General features: G+C 46.7%; 1 protein-coding gene across 3 annotated transcripts in view; it reads left to right on the top strand.

Annotated features, from left to right (window-relative positions):
• The first annotated feature begins 18,901 nt into the window (after nt 1-18,901).
• SMYD2 (SET and MYND domain containing 2) overlaps nt 18,902-20,071 on the top strand; it is a 39,047-nt gene continuing 37,877 nt past the window's right edge. Inside the window, exon 1 of one of the 3 annotated variants that reach the window (XM_033144780.1) lies at nt 18,902-19,150. Coding sequence is in view for 2 of the 3 variants with exons in the window: in XM_033144779.1 (XP_033000670.1) it covers nt 18,969-19,150 (182 nt within the window). In the remaining variant the exon portion in view is untranslated. The remainder of the gene's footprint in view (nt 19,151-20,071) is intronic. The other 2 variants (XM_033144779.1, XM_033144778.1) reach the window with 2 other exon arrangements.

Genomic DNA, 20,071 nt, shown 5'->3' with positions numbered 1-20,071 from the left:
GCACTTCTTTTTCTTTCATGGCTGCCCCCGCATCCCCTATTTATTATTTATTTATCCCTTCCACTTAACATCCTGCCTCGTGCTTCAAAAGGCCTCGGGCCTGCAATGTCCTCTGTCACCTGCTTGAGCTTCAAGCTGCAGGATATACAGCCTGGCAAGCGCATAACCTGATGCGCCTTGTTTCTATTGAGATTTCCTCATCACTATTAATTTCTCCCCTGCTCCTGACAGATTTGGGAGCCACTTATTGAAATTCTTCCTTCTCCCGCCTTAGTGGAATCCAGCTCAACCGCTGTCAAATCTGCCAACAGACGCAGCAATGCTACTGTGATAAAATAGGTCCAATTCTCTCCCAATCTTACTTTCCTGGGGAAGAACAGAACTCATTAAATAATTATCAACTGTGACAAGAAAGTCGCCGGCCAAACACTTGCCGCTAATCTAGGCATGACAGCAGGACTATACCTTTCAAAGCGGTAATTAGCTAGATTAACAACAACATAAGTACCAGACAATGACATGGAAAGGACTGTCCCTAAAGGAGAGATTCATTATACATAGGGTTTAGTGTTTGCATGACTTATGAATGGTATTTTGCATCACACAACGGCACTCTGTCTTCTTCTCCTCCTCCCCGCTCCATTTCGGCAAAGGAAGAAGGGAAGGAAGTATAGGTACAAGTGAGGCTGAGCACCATAAGAAGAGACTCTGGTTCATCTCACCTATGATGGGGACAAATGGCCATCGCTGATCACAGAAACAGGTACAGTCCATCAGTCCCCATGCGAAAAAAATGCACTGCTATTTCCAGAATCAATTAGCGCAGCAACAAGGGGTTAGACCAAAAACAATGCACCTCTAGAGAAAGCTGGCCAAAGTCCAGAAAAGCGAATGAAGCTATGATGCTTATTGCCAGCTGAAGTCCAAGCAAAATAATTCGTATGGTATTTGCTTTCAGCTTGCAAAGGACAAATGACTTTATTATAATGGTTTGTTTGTGTCCATTCCCTAATGACTCAAGTGGGGTTCGGGGTGGTGGGGCCCCCCATGAACCGAAGCTGAACTTTGACAATTCCAAAAAAACTGCAAACACCAGAATGCCAGCTTTTGGTTTGAAGAGGCTCTGGGCAAAGTCCAATAAGTTTCCCACACCCTCTCCTGTTGGTAGGATCTGCTAGGCTTAACTGGTCATAGGGCGATTGAGAGCCACCACTTTAATTCCCAGCTATGCTACATCCAGGGGGAATTTGGGGGAATTACAGCTAGACCCAGCTACCTGGTGCTGCTCAGAGCACTGAGGAAACAGAAATAAGTAACAAATACAAGGGGCCCAGGTTAGTCAGTGGTGTGCCCTGTTACAGTGTTGAGAGTGTAGCCGCTGTCTTGGGATGCCAAGCATAGACACATAGGTTGGCTCATTTTGGCAGCATAAGGAGCCACAGTTGAAGAACAAGTTGGCTATCAGAATATCAGATATATTATTAGCTGGCTGTGTGACCATAAAAAGATAAAGGACCCCTGACAGTTAAGTCCATTCGCGAATGACTCTGGGGTTGCGTCGCTCATCTCACTTTACTGGCCAAGGGAGCAGACGTTTGTTCGCAGACAGTTTTTACAGGTCATGTGGCCAGCATGACTAAGCTGCTTCTGGTGACACCAGAGCAGTGCACAGAAACGGCGTTTACCTTCCCGCCGGAGCGGTACCTATTTATCTACTTGCACTTCGTGCTTTCGAACTGCTAGGTTGGCAGGAGCAGGAACCAAACAACAGGAGCTCACCATGTCGCGGGCATTTGAACCGCCAACCTTCTGATCGGCAAGCCTTAGGCTCAGTGATTTAGACCACAGCACCACCATAGGTCATCATAATATGGCATTAGTAACATTATTTAAATTATGGACATAGCTGCCTTTTGAATAAACTCTTTTAGGACTTGGCTGTAAATGATTCACCTTGAAAATCCCATATGAGGCCTGCTGAAGTATATGAACTGCCAATGAAGCCCTTTGTTGTTCAGTCGTTCAGTTGTGTCCGACTCTTCGTGACCCCATGGACCAGAGCACACCAGGCACGCCTATCCTTCACTGCCTCTCGTAGTTTGGCCAAACTCATTTTAGTAGCTTCGAGAACACTGTCCAACCATCTCGTCCTCTGTCGTCCCCTTCTCCTTGTGCCCTCCATCTTTCCCAACATCAGGGTCTTTTCTAGGGAGTCTTCTCTTCTCATGAGGTGGCCAAAGTACTGGAGCCTCAACTTCAGGATCTGTCCTTCTAGTGACCACTCAGGGCTGATTTCTTTAAGAATGGATAGGTTTGATCTTCTTGCAGTCCATGGGACTCTCAAGAGTCTCCTCCAGCACCATAATTCAAAAGCATCAATTCTTCGGCGATCAGCCTTCTTGATGGCCCAGCTCTCACTTCCGTACATTACTACTGGGAAAACCATAGCTTTAACTATACGGACCTACTTCTGGTTTTATGTGGCAGCCAGATTAGTTGCCACATGAAACAGGGTCCTCTTGGTGGCAGCCCCAGAGTTTGGGAACATTTCCCCACACAAGCTTTCTGCTTCTTTCTCTTTCTGGAAGGAAGTCAGTATTATTTTTTTCCTTTTCCTGTCCTTTTGGCCATTCTGGTTGTTGGTTGTTTCAACCCCTTTAGTTGTTTTGTTTTGTTTTGTTTTGTTTTGTGTTTTGTTTTCCTTTTAGTTTTCCATTGTTTCATTTTACACTTTTAATGGAATTGTTCTAGATGCAGTATCTCAAAAATGTCTTTAGAAATCCTGCAAGGAACCAAATGTTTTAAAGTGTTTTTGTTGTTTATCATAGAAGAAGATGTGTAGCTCATTGGTGCAGCATCTCTTTTGCATGCAGAAGCTTCCAGATTCAATCCCCAGCATCTCTATAGACCAAAAGTCTGCCTCCATTTAAGATCGCTTCCTGTGCCCCTGTAGTGATTAAAATTTGCTAAGGCCATCAGGAATCAAGTAAAAGGGGTTTGGGAGCTGAATTTGGCTCGTGTGTCTCTGAGACTTGTCGCAATATATTTTGCTGCTTGAGGCACCAAGATGGCACACCCATTCAGTGCTAAGTGGATTGGTAGATAAATCTTACTTCAACACTGGTGTTGGGATAATGTCCTCTGTTTCTCCTGAGGGCAGCAAGCTAGCCTAGCAGTTGCAAGGCAGGTGTTACCTGTAGGGCCAACAGTTTTAACCAGGGTAAAATTTTGGTGGCCCAGGAGGAACAGTTAGGGGACTGCCACTGCTGCCCCCAGCACCTGCCATCTGAGATAGCTGCCTCAGATAGAGCTGGTCTAGAGGTCTATCTGCACGTTACATGAAAATAGTCGTGTCTACTTATAACCCCAGCTCAAATGCTGAAAAACCTCTGACATCACTCAGGCTGTTCACAAAATGAAAATGAAATGCTGCATAAATATTTGCCTAACTGGAAGAAGCCAGGGGAGTGGGTTGTTTGGAGTGTTTGTGCAAATCCAAGTGGAGATGGATGAGCCGGCGAGATGGCCAAAAGATGTATACAGTTTATTGCACAGTCCTGTTATTTATCACATGATAATCGCAAGCAAATATTTGGTATGGGGATATAGATGCACACATGCACACAGATCCGGACGGAGCCAAAGTTTTCCTGGCGCGTGGAGTCCTCGCCGCCTGCGCTGCAAATTGTGAGTCTGCGGCTGCACTTGTTCCAGAATTGCTTCTCAGCTGCCAGCCCACTGAAGCGCCTCCGGCTTCGGCCTCATCCTTTGTTTGCTTGCCCATTAAAGTTCTTATCCCGCACTCCGTTTTGGCAGAAGATCCCATCATCTCTGCCTTGTGCTGGCCTAGGCCTTTCTCCTGCCTCGCTTTCTATTAACCTACAGCAACAATGGCCAGGAGTAAACTGGAGCAGCTGGTTACAGATTCCCACTATCTGACTGTGAAACAGCTGCTTTGCAGAGAAGGACCACACTGCAAAATGTATACTGTGGATCTGGGTCGTATTTTAAGCCAACAGAGAACAAGAGAATATAGAGAATGCGCCTTGTGCCTATTTGATGGCTGGGGCAGGGGGAGGAAAATCTGAGTTGCATACATCACTCTTCCTGGGTGCCTTGCCCAAGCATCGCCTTCCAGGTATGTCCTTGGCATTATATCATGCCATTATCTATCTCTGCACCGGCGTCCATTGGCCCTCTTTCATCAGTCCGTGCAAAAAAAAAAAAAAAAAAAGCTTTCTGGAATTTCAGTCAAAATTAATATTTGCCGCTTGGCTATTTTTGGCAAGATCCTCTTTGACAGTGTTTAATAGAAATGGCGAGTACGGGAACCGGATTTGAGCCTGTGAACATTTACACTCAAATAACTCCATTTAGATGAGTGTCACTGGGAGCAAAATGAGACCAATTTGGAGCACTGTGGCTGCTCTTGTATCTTTGAAATGTTTCAGCACAGCCTTCCTCTTTCATCCCTTAAGAATTATGCCCCATCTTGCCGGCGCCTTTTACGTTCCAGAGTGCCCAATAGGCAATGGAACTGGAGCATACAAGGAAGGACTAGCTGATCAAAACTAGGCTTAAATAAATTCTGGATGGCCCTTGTGGTCTCTTCCAACTCTATGATTCTATGATTCTATGAAATACAGCTCTGATGAAAACCTCTGGCTGAATGCAGAGAAGTGGTGGGAGGCACAGGCTGCGGAACCCGCAAGGGAAGAAGGCTCAGAGACAGGGGATTGGTGGTGGGACAACGATGAGTGGTCAGATGGAGAAGAGGTAGAAGACTGGGAGGAGCAGGTGTCGGAAGCTGAAGAGGTAACAGAGTTTATTGAGAAGGAAGAGTCTGTGGCAGAGAGAAGTCCAGAATCAGAGGCAGAGAGGGAGGCCAAGAAGCAGAGATGAGCCAGGCTGCTGAAGAAGACAGAGGGTCTCCCCCTCCTGCTGTGACCAGCTCCTATCCCCCTGGTCTCTCAGAAACCAAAGAGGTACTAAGAGGGCAGAGCAAAGACAGACAAGTCTGAGAACCCAGAGGAGGAACCTTAGAGAGCAGTGGGAAGGCGAGAACCTTCAGTCCTCACAACTGCCTCATTGGGCCAAGACCTACTGGGAAGAGTTGCTGTGTTCATTAGGCCTGGCCTTCTGGGTTGTCTTGTTGCTTGGAATAAAGAACTAACTTTGCTGAAGCCATGTCAGTTCTTGCATACCTGCTCCTGGCACCATATCCTGATCAATGATCAAGGAGCATGGGAGTTGGAGTCCAACAACATCTAGGCTAGCACAGCATTGGCTACCACTGCTGTTAACAGCTCTCCAGGGTCTCAGACTGATGTCTTTCCCATCTCCTGCTACAAGATCCTTTTTTAAGCACATGCCAAGGGTGGAAAATGGGACCTTCTGCATGCAAAGTAGATGCGCTGTCAGGGTTGAGCCAGATGAGGAGGAGTGGTGGCAAGCCCCCCCTGGTGAGGCTGCACCCACGGAAGAACCTGGGGAATTGGAGGAGTTCATACCTGGAGAAGACTGGTGGCGGCATTCCTCGGAAGAGGAAGAGGAAGATGGAGAGGGGAAAAGACCAGAACAGGAGGAGGAGGAAGTCGAGCCAGAATCAGGCCCTTGTGAGGAGAGAAACAGCCCTTCCCCTCCTCCCTTCTCAGCTGTAGAGCGTAGAGCTGAGAGACGCAGGGAACAATTAGAGGCAGCTGCATCTCGTAAGAAACGTGGTTGCAGGCCAGCTACTTAACAAAGGCTAGCTCCTCCCTTCACTAGCAACCTGCAACTGACATGCTGAGTGCGTGGTTGCTCTTGCTCATTCTGTTCCTGACTCCTGGCTTGTTCCTGACCCTCGGCTTGTTCCTGACCCTTGGCTTGTTCCTGGTTCCTGGCTTTTCCCTGACTTGGCTGGTTCCTGACTTGGACTGTTCTGACTTCGGCTTCTCCTGACCCCATACTGATACCTGACTTTGGCTGGCTTCTGACCCGGACTGTTCGACCTTGGCTTATCTGACTGACTGCTGCGCTACAGCACGCCAACTTGTTGGCGCCCTAACATGCGCCACCACAAGCTGTGGTCTCTCCCCAAATGAAAGAACCTCACACCACCAGGCTCTCAGATACAGATCTTTCTGCCCCACTTTCCATTCCCACTGTAGCCCTGAGAAAACCGATGACTGCAGATGATCAGAAGAAAAGCAGATTTGTTACAAGATCAGATTTCAGAGCAGGAGGGAGGAAGTCCAGATAAAAACCTCCATCATTTCTCTAATGAAAATGGGAATGTCCCATTTAGCAGCAGCAGCAGGATTTATAGTATGCAGCTGAAAAGATTAATTACAGAACCCACAGAGGGGAGGAAAGGAGTCTAGAGATTCGGAAGAATCTTGTGCAATTTTTATTATTTGTGATTTTGTGTGTGAATGAATTTGTAAAATCAAATAAAAATCAGAGAGAGAGGGAGAGAAAGAGAGAGAGAATTCCTGGACATCCAATGAAGCTGAATGCTAGAAGCTCCATGCTGCTAGGAATCTCCAGAATACCCTTTGCTAGGAACCACAGGAGGAGAGAGGGCTCTTGTGCTCAGTTCCTGCTGGAGGGTTTCCCACAAGGGCTGGATCTAGACACACCAAAAATGTGATTCAGTTAAACGCATTGTAAACGTTATAAGGGGAAATCCTGTTGGCGAAAGTAGAGACTCCACAGTGCCATCTGGTGTCACAGTGTTATGATGCATATAAAGCACTTGTTCTTGACTAATGTAGCCGAGTCCAAGATTGGCCACTGTGAGAAGAGGAAGTTGGACCAGATGAGCCATTGGCCTGATCCAGCAGGCTCTTCTTATTTGCTTGTGTTCAACTTATCTTGTGAAAAGCTCTCAGATATTGTGAGGAAGGGCAGAATAATAATAATAATAATAATAATAATAATAATAATAATAATAATAACAACAACAACAACAACAACAACAATTAGAGTTGCTCAAAATCCAAAGCGAGAGGAACAAAGGAAATTAATGTGCCCATCTGAACTCTAGCACTTAACTTTCTGCTTCCATAGTTTCGATTCAGATAAACTGGGTGTCTCATCGCCAACAATTTGACAATACCCACTAAACAATAATCAAAGACGCAGCACTTACTTGTAGCTTACTTGTAGCTTGGATGATCCTGCAATGTTAACAATCACAACCACCCTGGGGGAGAAAGAGGAGCATTCATGCTAAGTAGCTTCATCATGCCCTGCTGGATTAATCACTTTAAAATGTCCCGATTTCCTCTACCAGTGCTGCCGCTGCCGAGCTCAGGGAGGAGGATGAGCCGGCTTTTGTCCTGAGCAGCCACTGTGGCTGTGGCAGCTGTGAGGGAGCATCCCATTGCCTCTCCGTGGCTACTGCTGCTGGCCTCCTCAAGTGAGCAGGAAGAGAGTCTGCTGCCGCCGAGGCCCAGTCCCATATGGCATGCCAGCTCTGAAGGGCAGGCAGAGGGCAGGGCTGCCCTGAGCAGGAAGAATGGGGGAGCAGAGTTGAGGGCTAGGAGCCTTGATTTGGGGGGGTGCTTTGTGCAACTAGTCTAATTTTGCCCCTTTCTAAAATTTATTTAATGGTGTGTGCTTTTCTTTTTGTAAATCTACCAACGAATAATAATTTAAAAATGAGATTAAGGGTTCCCCCCTCTCTTTTGAATAATAATATTTTATTCTTTAAATATTTATAATATTTATAATATTTATAATATTTTATTCTGAATACACAGAGGAATTATACCAGAAAGATATGGAGGTCTCATACACCCCAGGTAATGTGGTTGCTGACCTTGAGCCAGACATCCTGGAGAGTGAAGTCAAATGGGCCTTAGAAAGCCTCGCTAACAACAAGGCCAGTGGAAGTGATGATATTCCAGCTGAACTATTTAAAATTTTAAAAGATGATGCTGTTAAGGTGCTACACTCAATATGCCAGCAAGTTTGGAAAACTCAGCAGTGGCCAGAGGATTGGAGAAGATCAGTCTACATCCCAATCCCAAAGAAGGGCAGTGCCAAAGAATGCTCCAACTACCGCACAATTGCACTCATTTCACACGCTAGCAAGGTTATGCTTAAAATTCTACAAGGCAGGCTTAAGCAGTATGTGGACCGAGAACTCCCAGAAGTGCAAGCTGGATTTCGAAGGGGCAGAGGAACCAGAGACCAAATTGCAAACATGCGCTGGATTATGGAGAAAGCCAGAGAGTTCCAGAAAAACGTCTACTTCTGCTTCATTGACTATGCAAAAGCATTTGACTGTGTCGACCACAGCAAACTATGGCAAGTTCTTAAAGAAATGGGAGTGCCGGATCACCTCATTTGTCTCCTGAGAAATCTCTATGTGGGACAAGAAGCTACAGTTAGAACTGGATATGGAAGAACTGATTGGCTCAAAATTGGGAAAGTACGACAAGGCTGTATATTGTCTCCCTGCTTATTTAACTTATATGCAGAATTCATCATGCGAAAGGCTGGACTGGATGAATCCCCAACCGGAATTAAGATTGCCGGAAAAAATATCAACAACCTCAGATATGCTGATGATACTACCTTGATGGCAGAAAGTGAGGAAGAATTAAAGAACCTTTTAATGAGGGTGAAAGAAGAGAGTGCAAAATATGGTCTGAAGCTCAACATCAAAAAAACTAAGATCATGGCCACTGGTCCCATCACCTCCTGGCAAATAGAAGGGGAAGAAATGGAGGCAGTGAGAGATTTCACTTTCTTGGGTTCCATGATCACTGCAGATGGTGACAGCAGTCACGAAATTAGAAGACGCCTGCTTCTTGGGAGAAAAGCAATGACAAACCTAGACAGCATCTTAAAAAGCAAAGACATCACCTTGCCGACAAAGGTCCGTATAGTTAAAGCTATGGTTTTCCCAGTAGTAATGTACGGAAGTGAGAGCTGGACCATAAAGAAGGCTGATCGCCGTAGAATTGATGCTTTTGAATTATGGTGCTGGAGGAGACTCTTGAGAGTCCCATGGACTGCAAGAAGATCAAACCTATCCATTCTCAAAGAAATCAGCCCTGAGTACTCACTCAAAGGACAGATCCTGAAGTTGAGGCTCCAGTACTTTGGCCACCTCATGAGAAGAGAAGACTCCCTAGAAAAGACCCTGATGTTGGGAAAGATGGAGGGCACAAGGAGAAGGGGACGACAGAGGATGAGATGGTTGGACAGTGTTCTCGAAGCTACTAACATGAGTTTGGCCAAACTGCGAGAGGCAGTGAAGGATAGGCGTGCCTGGCGTGCTCTGGTCCGTGGGGTCACGAAGAGTCGGACACGACTGAACGACTGAACAACAACAATTCTTTTTTCCATATAGAAAATGACATTTGTTACTCAACAATTATATTCCAATTCAACAAAACTAGTGACTTCCCACTCATCCAACATCAATGTTTATAACCCAAATGACTTACAATTGTGTTTTAAGGTTCTGCCTTATCTAAGTTCTCTCCCTAATGTGTTTCTTATTATATTCTGCTGTTTTCTTACACTTCAAACCCTGCTGGGGTCTTTGCATATGGGAAATAAGTAGAAAGGGGTTTTCTCAGGACAGTGGAGGGTAGGGGTCCCCAAACTAAGGCCCAGGGGCTGGATGCAGCCCAATCGCCTTCTAAATCCAGCCTGTGGACGGTCCAGGAATCAGCATGTTTTTATATGAGTATAATGTGTCCTTTTATTTAAAATGCATCTCTGGGTTATTTGTGGGGCATAGGAATTCGTTCATATTTTTTTTCAAAATACAGTCTGGCCCCCCACAAGGTCTGAGAGACAGTGGACCGGCCCCCTGCTGAAAAAGTTTGCTGCCCCCTGGTGGAGAGTGTGTGCTGTGCAGGGGGGCACAAAAAATTGGAGGCCGAGTAGGGTCAGTTGTGGGGGGAGTGAGAAATGTCCCTATTTTCATGTGAGGAATATTGGAGGGTATGGGATGATGGACTAGATAAGACTTTGGCCTGTTCCAGAAGAGCTTCTCATGTTCTAAGATTTTGGAATAAGGGCTGTATGACCTGCCCACACTCCTAAGACCATGTAAGGCATTCCACAAATACGCTGAGCTTTGGAACCTATGTGCTGGGGTTCCCCCCCCACCCCCAGTTTGTCATCTTAAAGGCAGGGGAACTTGGTGAGTGAGCCAAGGCCACCACACTGAGCTTGTGGCGACGCTGATAAATATTCAAGCCCATGTCTTTCAAACGTTATTGTGATTCACCTTCCCCTCCTTCCTTCCCCTGCTCCAGTCATCTTGCTGGCTCAGAATTTTCTACTTTTGTCTCAAACCTCAGCTGCCTTCGGTTTATTGCAGATGACTGCTATTGTCTTTGTCTCTGTCTATCCGCTTCGCTGTGTCTCATTTTCCTAAAGTACCTGGCACCCACTTTTCCGTAACGTTGTTCCTTTGTTTCAGGAAAAGCATAATTTCAGGAGACAGCAGAAATACCGTTCCAAAGGCCAGGAGGTGACATCCTTTCTCACCTGATCTTTATTCATATCTGGGTTTAATTGCATTCTTTTTTATTTTCCATTTCTCAAGCACCTTGCACCTCCCTTCCTCCCTGACAGGAAGATGCATTTTGTTTCTCATAAAAATTGCTTTCCTGCAGCTTTTCCATTCTTCAGAAATGTAAGGCCCTTCTGGCATCTGGTGGCGTTTCGTGCGCATTGAAACACACACACACACACACCACAGCTTGTTGCTTGTGTAACTTATGACATTCTTCTCTTTCTTAAGCTGTGCAGCCCTTACAACCTGGTGCGTGTGTGTGTGCGTGTGTGTGTGCGTGCGTGCGTGTGCGTGTGTGTGTGTGACATTCATTTGCACTATACACACACACACACACACACACACACATACACACACACACACACACCAGGTTGTAAGGGCTGCGCAGCTTAAGAAAGAGAAGAATGCACTTTCATCTGATATTTTCTGTTCCACTGAAATTGGTTCATTTTGCACAAGTGTTCCTTTCATTTCATTATCTCCTGGATGCACATTTTGCATATACATTTTAATGTAATTTTTAAATGTACTTTTTACAAAGGCATGCATGCATTAACCACCAACAGATATTTACCTTCCCTGTGTATTCCCTTTGAAAGTTTATGGATTTCCAGAGGGGAAGCCCTGTTAGTCTTTTGCAGCAAGAGGAATTAAGAATCTTGTGGCATTTAAAAGACAAAGTTAATGAAGTGGCTAATGGCCCATCATAAAGCTATCTCTGGCTGCAATCCTCATGATTTCTACAGTGGTACCTCAAGCTGTGGACACGATCCATTCCAGGGTGCCATTCGCACCCCGAAAAGTCTGCAACTAGAGTGGTGCTCCTGCGCATGTGCGAAGCACGCAGAACGCTTCTGTGCGTGTGGCGAAACCCGGAAGTATACACTTCCGGGTTTGCCACGTTCGCAAGCCAAAAAGACGCAACGTGAACCTAAAGCAACATGAGGTATGACTATACTCAGAAATAAGTGCTATGGAATTCAATTGATATTACTCCCAAGTAAGTGTGCTTAGGCCTTCTTGCCAGTTATTATTGCAACCTATCTCACCCACTTAACCACATGGTTTTTTTTAAATGCAACATTTTATTTCATAAATGCATATCTTGCCATCGTGATTTTATAGTTCAGCATAAACTTAATCCTGTCTCTTTCCCTCACTCAGGTAACAGAGAAAGTTTCGCACCTTGATGATATTTTGCTCTTTGTGTCCTGGATTGCTTGAATTCCTCTGGGCATTTTCATCATTTCACGGGCACTCAGTGTGATTCACTTATATGAGTCCTTTCTGCAATGCAACATTTTATTTCACGTACATTTTATACAAACAATGTGTCCGCAACTGCTAAAAACTAACACTCAAAACTAATTTATGTTTTAGATGTTTGTAGTAGACATAATTTTGCATTTGTTAGCCTGAAATCCTCAAACTTTTCCTGAGGAGCACTGATAAATACCACTTTTATCGGGGGAAGTAGCAATGCACACGCAAATAAAATACACCGCAAAGCAATGCCATATCTATTTACATATTAACTATGCATTAAAAAGGGGGGGGACTTTCAACTAGAGCAAAAAAAGCATTCATAGCAAGAGCCCTTGCTGTGGTGGTGGTCTGGTCAAATGGGCAGATAGAAGGAAATCCACTTCCTAGTTTTCATCGGGTCCCTCCAATACGCTAATGAGAAAAACCTGCTTTGACTTCTTCCAATCTGAATGAGACTGTGAGAGTTGTAAAGATGCTCAGAGCAAAATTGAGAGCTGATGCTATTCAATACTGGGCTAGGCAAGATCCGACTCAGGATGATGCAGCACTGTATATTCCAATGTGCTGAATGTTAACATTGCACGCAGTGGCTCAGATATTAGGTGAGCATAACGGTTCACATCTGCGCTAACAGGCAGATGAAATAAGTCCCGAGTTTAAAACTCACCCAAGTCATGACTTTTCAAGATGGCCTTGGGCAAGCTGGTATCTCTTCATTTCAGCAACCCATCTGTAATGTGAGGATAATACTATGGACCTCCACAGCAGGCTTGTTAGCGCAAGGAGGACTTACGAGGATGCAAGTGAAATACTATGAACGCTTCAAAGCAACATATAGATGCCAAGTCTTATTTTATTATTGTCTTTGTCAAGAATGGGTAAGCCTCAGGGCTAGGGACCAAATGCAAGCCTTTCTGTTTAGCCCTGTACCCTGTTCAACAGGGGTCCCCAAACTAAGGCCCGCGGGCCGGATAAGGCCCGAGGAACTTCTTTATCCAGCACGCGGCGACCCCCACTGCCCGGTGCCGCTGCCCACTCTTACCAGCGCTGTACTGCGCAGCTGCCCACTTCTGTGTCAGAGGAGCACCGGAAATAGCATGTGCGCATGTGCAAGTGTTATTTCCAGTGCACATCCGGGTCGGAGGAGGCCCGTGCACATGCGCACAAGCTATTTTCGGTGCTCCTCCAACCCGGAAGTCTGCTGAAAATAGCTTGTGCGCATGCGTATGGGGGTGCGCTCCCCCGCCCTCCGGCCCGCCGCGCAATCGGCACTGGAGACACTGGCCCAAGGCGCGGTAAGTTTGCTGACCCCTGCTCTTCAGGCTGTACCCCTTCTGCAGGAACCCCTCTTACCAGTCCAGTTTCTGCATGCCCCCACTGCCTGTTTGTGGCTGGAATGTGTCCTTGAACTCTGATCATGCTTCTTGTTTGCCTCCGCGGAGGACAGAGGGGTGTGTGCAAGTGTGGGTAGAAAATAGCCTACTGTACAAAGGTAAAACTCAACACTTATTGATCACCCCTCTTTTGCCTCTCTGGCCTCAACCAACACTGGCATATGCCCAGAAGGGAAAGCAGCACTCAGGCTGGAAAAAAGGTTCCTCTCTCCTTGTTTCCAGAATGTGGAGTTCCATTTAAGCCTTGGTTTAAATCCTACACCAAGTGTAAGTGGGCCTAGTAAGCAGGTTAACTGCACATTCACCCAGGATCCGATACATGATAATGCCGCCCGATTTCCTTGCTAGTGCAGAAGCTCCAGAAATTGTCGAACGGAAGCTCACTCCTCTCCAAAAAATGTAACCTACCGAACAAGCAAATTTCTATTTTAAGGTCAAAATATTGTGTCAAAACGCAGAGAAAAATAAGGTCGGGGAAATGAGGAGAGAAGGGTAGAGAATAGCATTTATTTTTATTTTTTAAAGAATGAAATAACCAATTGACTTCTCTGCGGTCAAGGCATTCCCTCTGATTTGGTTCCTAATGATCCTCTAGTATGTATTGTGCTGTTTTATGTGTGCTTATGCTAGTTAAGAGGTGGAGTACAGTGGCACCAGCTTTCTATTATGGTTTGATGGGGAAGGTGTATGGATTTGTAATGTAAACAAGAGCATAAATCTCCCTATCCACCGAATATTTAAACAAAAAGATTACAGCTTTTGTGGCTCGTACTTACTCATCTTATAGTCCCACAAATGTTTGCTAAAGTTTTTTTTTTAAATCAAAACACACACACACACAACAGCATGAAAATGAATCGTAGATTAACAAAACCAGCTGTGACTTAACAGCTGCCCCCTTTAGGAGACCACTTAGGAAAGTGCCAAACATCACTGGTGTGGTGGCTTTGAAAAACAAACAGCTTGTTTTTCAAATGGGTCTGTCCTTGACTGAGACAAAGAGCTGTGTTTAAGGAGTGGCATATTAACCATGACCTACTCATTTGTATCCTTTCAAACCTTTTCTGAAGAACAGCCATATGTGGTGCTAAGTAAAAGCTCTTTAGAGTATCCCGCCATCCCGTGCCGTATTCAGATCTATTATAGGGTTCAACAAAAAATGAAGAGGACCTTTCAGCTGCATGGTGTGCAGGGAAAAAAAAATGTATTACATGAGGACAATAATAGCAAGAGGTGAGTTGTTTTTATTCTGTTAACTCGATGCCCGTGGCATTCCACTCCACAACACGGCAGCTTCTGTCATGAACATCCGAGAAAACTCAGATCATTACGGATAACTAGCGAGAAATGCATATAGAAAAGTGGCTGCAAAAGAAGGGACAGAGCTGAGTGAGCTGAATGCTTAGCCCAACTTCCATGTTTTCAGTTGGCTTGACCTCACCTCCCCCCCCCCAGCATTGGTGCATTTAAATCCATTGCAAGTCATGCCCTTAAGGAAGCCTAAGTTCACAGGGTTGCATGGCAAGACTGCAGTCTTATGCATGCAGTCTAAGGACTAAGTCCCATAGTGCCTGGATCTCAAACTGTGCTGTGCTTTCTGCCTTGGACAGAGCCTTCCAAGAGCCTTCCAGCTTTCAAATATCACCTGGATTTCCATTTCCCCTTGCCTCCAGCTCAAGTTCCTCCCGGACTCTATTTCTTCACCCTTATGCACCCACTATTTATTCTTACCTCAGACCCCTGCTTTCCAGTGCTCCACCCACTCTCTTTCTATATCTAGAATATTTTATTAATTCGCAGTAAAACAGCATTGCTCAGTTTCAACAACACCTGCAGAGTATTACATGTTTTTTATTTATCACATTTAACGAGAAAAATCGAGCAGTGACACTGTCAAATAACTGAACCACTTACTCCTTTCCTCCAGTCACCCTGACTCTCGGCTAGGCCTGCTTCACACCCAACCAGCACATGCCTTTGGACTCTTTGCCACTTTGCTTCCCGACCTCCTGAGATTTCCACTCACTCAGCTTCTCAGTCTCTACTGATGTAGCTCCTCCCAGTCCTCAGTCCCAGTGGGCTGACCTATTGCATTCTTCCCAGAAGTTGGACCTTTGTTCTCTCTCTCACAGCGGTTGGAATGTTTGGGAGTGGGAACCTTCCATAGTCTTCTTTCGACATGCTCCCTGCCGCATGCAGTGAATGTGCGAGGGGAGAGCAGGATTGTGCCCACTAGCCATGCACACTGTTGTTGGCATATCCACTGGTCACAGCCTGTGCATTTGGAGGTAGCACAAAAGGGAGCTAGGCTTGCACATTTGTTCGTAGGATTTTTCCATGCAAGCAGGGTGTCTCAGCTAAATGCTGCCAGAGGCTTTGCTGCCACCAGAACCCTTAGCATACTACATAGTTGACAGAACAGCACGACAGCTGTGGCCTTGCCATGCACATCTTCTATAGGGATGTGGCGTTAGAAGCAAAAGGTGACAAGTATGACAATATTATTTTGAATTCCTGCTTCCGCTTGTATGCTTATATGCAGATGATATGTAGATTTTGCTATTCTTGCGAGACTTTTTTCATAGGTTGGTGTTCCGAGAAACCCTTGTGGGCAGCAAGCAAGGCAGGTTACACATATCATAAGCAAATAATATATTTAATTCTAATGAGCTGTAAACGCAGCTAATTGTAGCAGATTGGAGCCCTTTTGTTCATCTCGTGTTTTTAGCAAGGTCACATTGCTTAGCCCTGTTTATCCACGGCATGGTCCCAATTTCAAATTTATGTCTTTCTCAATTAAAGTCACTGATAGTTTATCAAACTGATGGCCTGGACAATTTGACACGAGTAATATCATTAGCGGTGTTTAAGTTGGTTTAATAGCATTAATGGAAATAGTAAACATTAACAGAAAAATAGAATGGCCCAATATCTCCCTTCATGGACAAGGTGTTTTTGTTGTTCTGCTGTTCTGCTAATGCAGCTTGACAAATCTAATTTGTTTTGAGGAAAAGCCCTACAGACCCAGATGGCAGGGCAAGAGTGAGACCTCCACGTATTTCTCTACCCCCCTAGAAATCAGTGCAGTATAGGAAGTTGAATGCCTCATCCCTTGTAGTGATTGCCAGTCGCAGGCTAGGCAAGTGTATCCCAGTACTCAGAAATACCATTAAATTCAATGGGGACTAGTCAGTAGTGGTTCATGGAGCAGAGCCAACCTCTCGGCACTGGTGTCACTGCAGCTCCTCTGAACAGGGCTGGAGTGAGGTACAGTGGAAGTGGCCTTGGGGCAGTACCAGTGGGAATGATAAGAGTGGTTCTGCCAACCCCAAGCTTGCTGTTGCCTGACCTCAGCCCCATCTAGGTAAGTTGCATTGAAGTCAGTGTTGGGGGAGGTGGCTCTGCCTCACCACACCAAGCGCAACTGGAGCCAGTCCTAGTTAAGCATGCCTTAAGACTGCAGTCTTGCCGCCCAGCCCTATGCGCCTAGGGTTCCTTTAAGGCCACAAATTATAATGGATTCAAATCGGCAAAGGATTGCACTGTTAAATTTCTCTGTCTATAGGTGCTTTCAAGCCTGGTATGGGCCCAGATATGGCCCTGGTCCATCACTTTCCCTTAAAATAAATTACAGCTAAAATTTTAGCAGGACTGCATGCTGTAACAGTGAACTGCCAAAGTACTCTCCACATGGCGGGCCACGTTGTATTATTCCATGCACCATGCTTCAGGCAACCCAGGTTTGTCACATACACATCACAACCAGGGCCAAAAACGAGGGGGGAAAGCCTGTGGCTGCGGGTGAGATGTTTCCGTGAATTGGCCCATTGTGACACTTGAGAGAAGCTGGAACAGTTTCCGTCTTCATTTACAGAGACTCGCTCTGACAAAGTTTGCGAACCTTCCTTCTGCGTTAAGGAAGACGAGTCAATGATCTTGAGCTGTGCCCTTAGTGTGTCATACTTCAGCAGTACTTATTTAGCACATCTTTCTTCTCGTGCCTCCAGGCTACAGACGTAGAATACCCTCTGCTTATAGCCATGAAGGGTTTCTAACATGTTAAGATTTTTTCTGTGATTCATGTTTCACATTTACCTCTTGGGAATTATATCATTAAAAAAAAAAAAAAACACCACCTTCAGCTTGATTAAAATCTTAGGTTCTAAAGAGCATGTCCATGTTGGAGTTTCAGAGCCTTAGCATATAATAAGAAATTGCAGATGCAATACTAGTAAAATGTATTGTGCTGAATGCATTTTGGCTTGGGAAACCTTCAGGTATTTGTTGGAATCAAACTCCCAGTGCACCCAATGGTCAGGGGTGATGGAAGTTGTAGTCCATGGACACTTAGCAGTAGCCAGAAATGACTACATCTTTGATAAGCTCTTGTGTCTCGATTCTCCTGTGCTTTGCGGGATCTCTTTGAGAAAAGGCTAAGGAGTAAACCCTACAAATAAATCCAGAGTGGAGTCCCTAAGACAGTTAGATGGTGCCATGTACGCCTCCTTCCGGCAACTTCTGCAGGCAAGTTGGTGCCAAATGTATTGATCTGCTTATCTTTGGACCACATCAAGGAGGTCGGGGGGGGGCAGGGGGCGGGTCTTGTCATCTGGGCAGCCCGGGACCTCCATACACACAACCCTGGCTTGCACCCTGGGGAGGTGACTTCAGTGTTGCCAACGCAGCTGTTTGGCTTCACCCTCGGAGGTGCACTCCATTGTCTCTGGAGACAGATAGATGCCAACAACATTCCCCACTGGGGTGCGCTTGCTTCTGGGTAAAACATGCTTAGGACTGGAATTTAAAGACCTTTCATTTTGTACCACATAGCTGTGGGGGGAGCTTTTTAGTTTTAGCTAGGGCTTTTTTTTCCAGCCGGGGCGCTCATCTCCAGAACTCTCAGGTGGGTGCCATTCCTAGTCTAAGAGAAGTAGTTCATAGTGAGCTCCTCTGGCACCTCTTTTTTAAAGAAAAAAATAGCACTGGTTTTAGCTTTTAGAATGGTTGTGTGGTAAAATAATGCTTTCAGCCCAAAAATGGAAACAAGAAGCAGTACCAACGAAAGAAGAGTGGCAGATGAAGATGATGGACTTCACAGAACTGGCAAAGCTGACAGGAAATATCCGAAACGAGCATGATCAAGTATTCCTAAAGGACTGGAGTAAATTTATACGATATTTGAAAGATTATTTTTAAGCAATTAACATCACTAGCAGGGTTGACCGAAGACATGTAATGGGAAATTTTCTACCTTTCTATATTTATTTAAAATTTGAAGTCATTTTGTAAGGAGTGTACGGTAATTAGAACTGGAAAACGTGCCAAATGCAATGAAGGTTAACTTTGATAGCCATGAGGCAACTTAAAAAAAGAGAGAAAAGAGTTCTTAACCCCTCATCGTCAAACGAAAGACCATGAGAAGAGGGTAGCAGAAGGGATTCGGCTTCCCGTCCAACCGAAAGCCTCCAGCGCCAGGGCCCGCCACCCCTCACCTCCGGGGCGCGTACGCGGGGTGCCGCGCGGCCAGCCAGGCCCGCGTTGCCTCTAGGACCCAGCGGGTTCCCGGCGCGCTTTTCCCAGGGAGCCGGCCGCGGCCGCCACTGCTGCTCCCGCTGCCCATGCCCATGTATGTGCTGCGAAATCTGGCTGGCCGGGGCCGGGCGCTGCGGGTGGCTGCTGCTGCGCGCCATTAATAGCCACGGCACAGGCCGCCGCCGCCACGACGGGGCTTGTGCCAAGGAGGAGGCGGCAGCGGCAGCAGCGCCTGGCAGAGAGGAGCCATGAGCTCGGAGAGGAGTTCCGAGACTCCGGCGCTGGAGCGTTTCCAGAGCCCGGGCAAAGGCCGGGGGCTGCGGGCTCTTCGCCGCTTCGCCGTCGGGGAGCTGCTCTTCTCGTGCCCGGCCTTCACGTGCGTGCTGACCGTCAACGAGAGGGGCAACCACTGCGAGTGCTGCTTCGCCAGGTACCGCCCGGCAGGCCTGCCTATACTGCCTGCCTGCCCGCTGCCCTTCGGCGCTCGCCCGTCCCCTGCCGGCGGAAGGGAGGAGGAGGAGGAGGCCGTGCGGGAGGCACGAGAAGCTAGGGGGAAGGCGCTCGCCTTGGCGGCGCCCGCGAATTCCCCGCGGGTCCTAGCACCGGCGGTCCAGGGCGCGCTTCTCTGCGGAAGGGAAGGCCCTTCCCGGGCGGCTGCTGACGGAGAGGCCGGGCGCGCGCGGGAGGAAGAGGGGCCGGGGCTCCTCCGGCGGGCCTGCCTCCCTGCCTGCCTGCTTCCTTCCTGGGCCCTCTCTCACATCTAACAGCCTCCTGCCTCAGCCCCACATGGGGCGCCCTCTTCCGCACCCCGAGGCGTCATTCTGACTGCTGCGTGGCTTTAGGGGTAGCCTGGGAGGCAGCAAATCCACAGGTGGAGAGGAGGAGCTCTTCATTCCTGTCTCGGAAACCCGCTGCACCTGTTAGATTTCTGGCTGCTCTTCAGCTGTCTCCCAGGGAACTCGAAAGTGGGACGGGTGGGGGGGGGATTAGAGGAGACTTTACACGTGTCCAGGGGGTGTCGATGCTCAATAGCTGGATCCAGGGCTAAAAATGAGGTCCAGGACAAAGCTGTGATTCAAAGGAAGCCATGCTTATCCTCAACCCTCCCTCAGAAAGAGCATGCATCCCTCTTTCTTTGTAGTTTGAGCCTTCATCGAAAAACAAACAAATTCACAACATCTCTGGACAGTAAAGGAGTAGAGAAAGGATTATTGGGCAGTAGCACATTTAATCTGGTAAAGTTAATTGCGTTAAGATCTTTCCATGCAGTTAGCCTGAGCTTAGTTAGATTTAGGTAGGCCTAACTAAGCCCACTGAAATCAAGCAGTTTAGGGACATCTTGCTCTGCGTA

This window comes from Lacerta agilis, chromosome 3 (assembly GCF_009819535.1).
Source record: "Lacerta agilis isolate rLacAgi1 chromosome 3, rLacAgi1.pri, whole genome shotgun sequence".
NCBI classification, from domain to species: domain Eukaryota; kingdom Metazoa; phylum Chordata; class Lepidosauria; order Squamata; family Lacertidae; genus Lacerta; species Lacerta agilis.
This window is presented reverse-complemented; position numbering and strand designations above follow the sequence as displayed.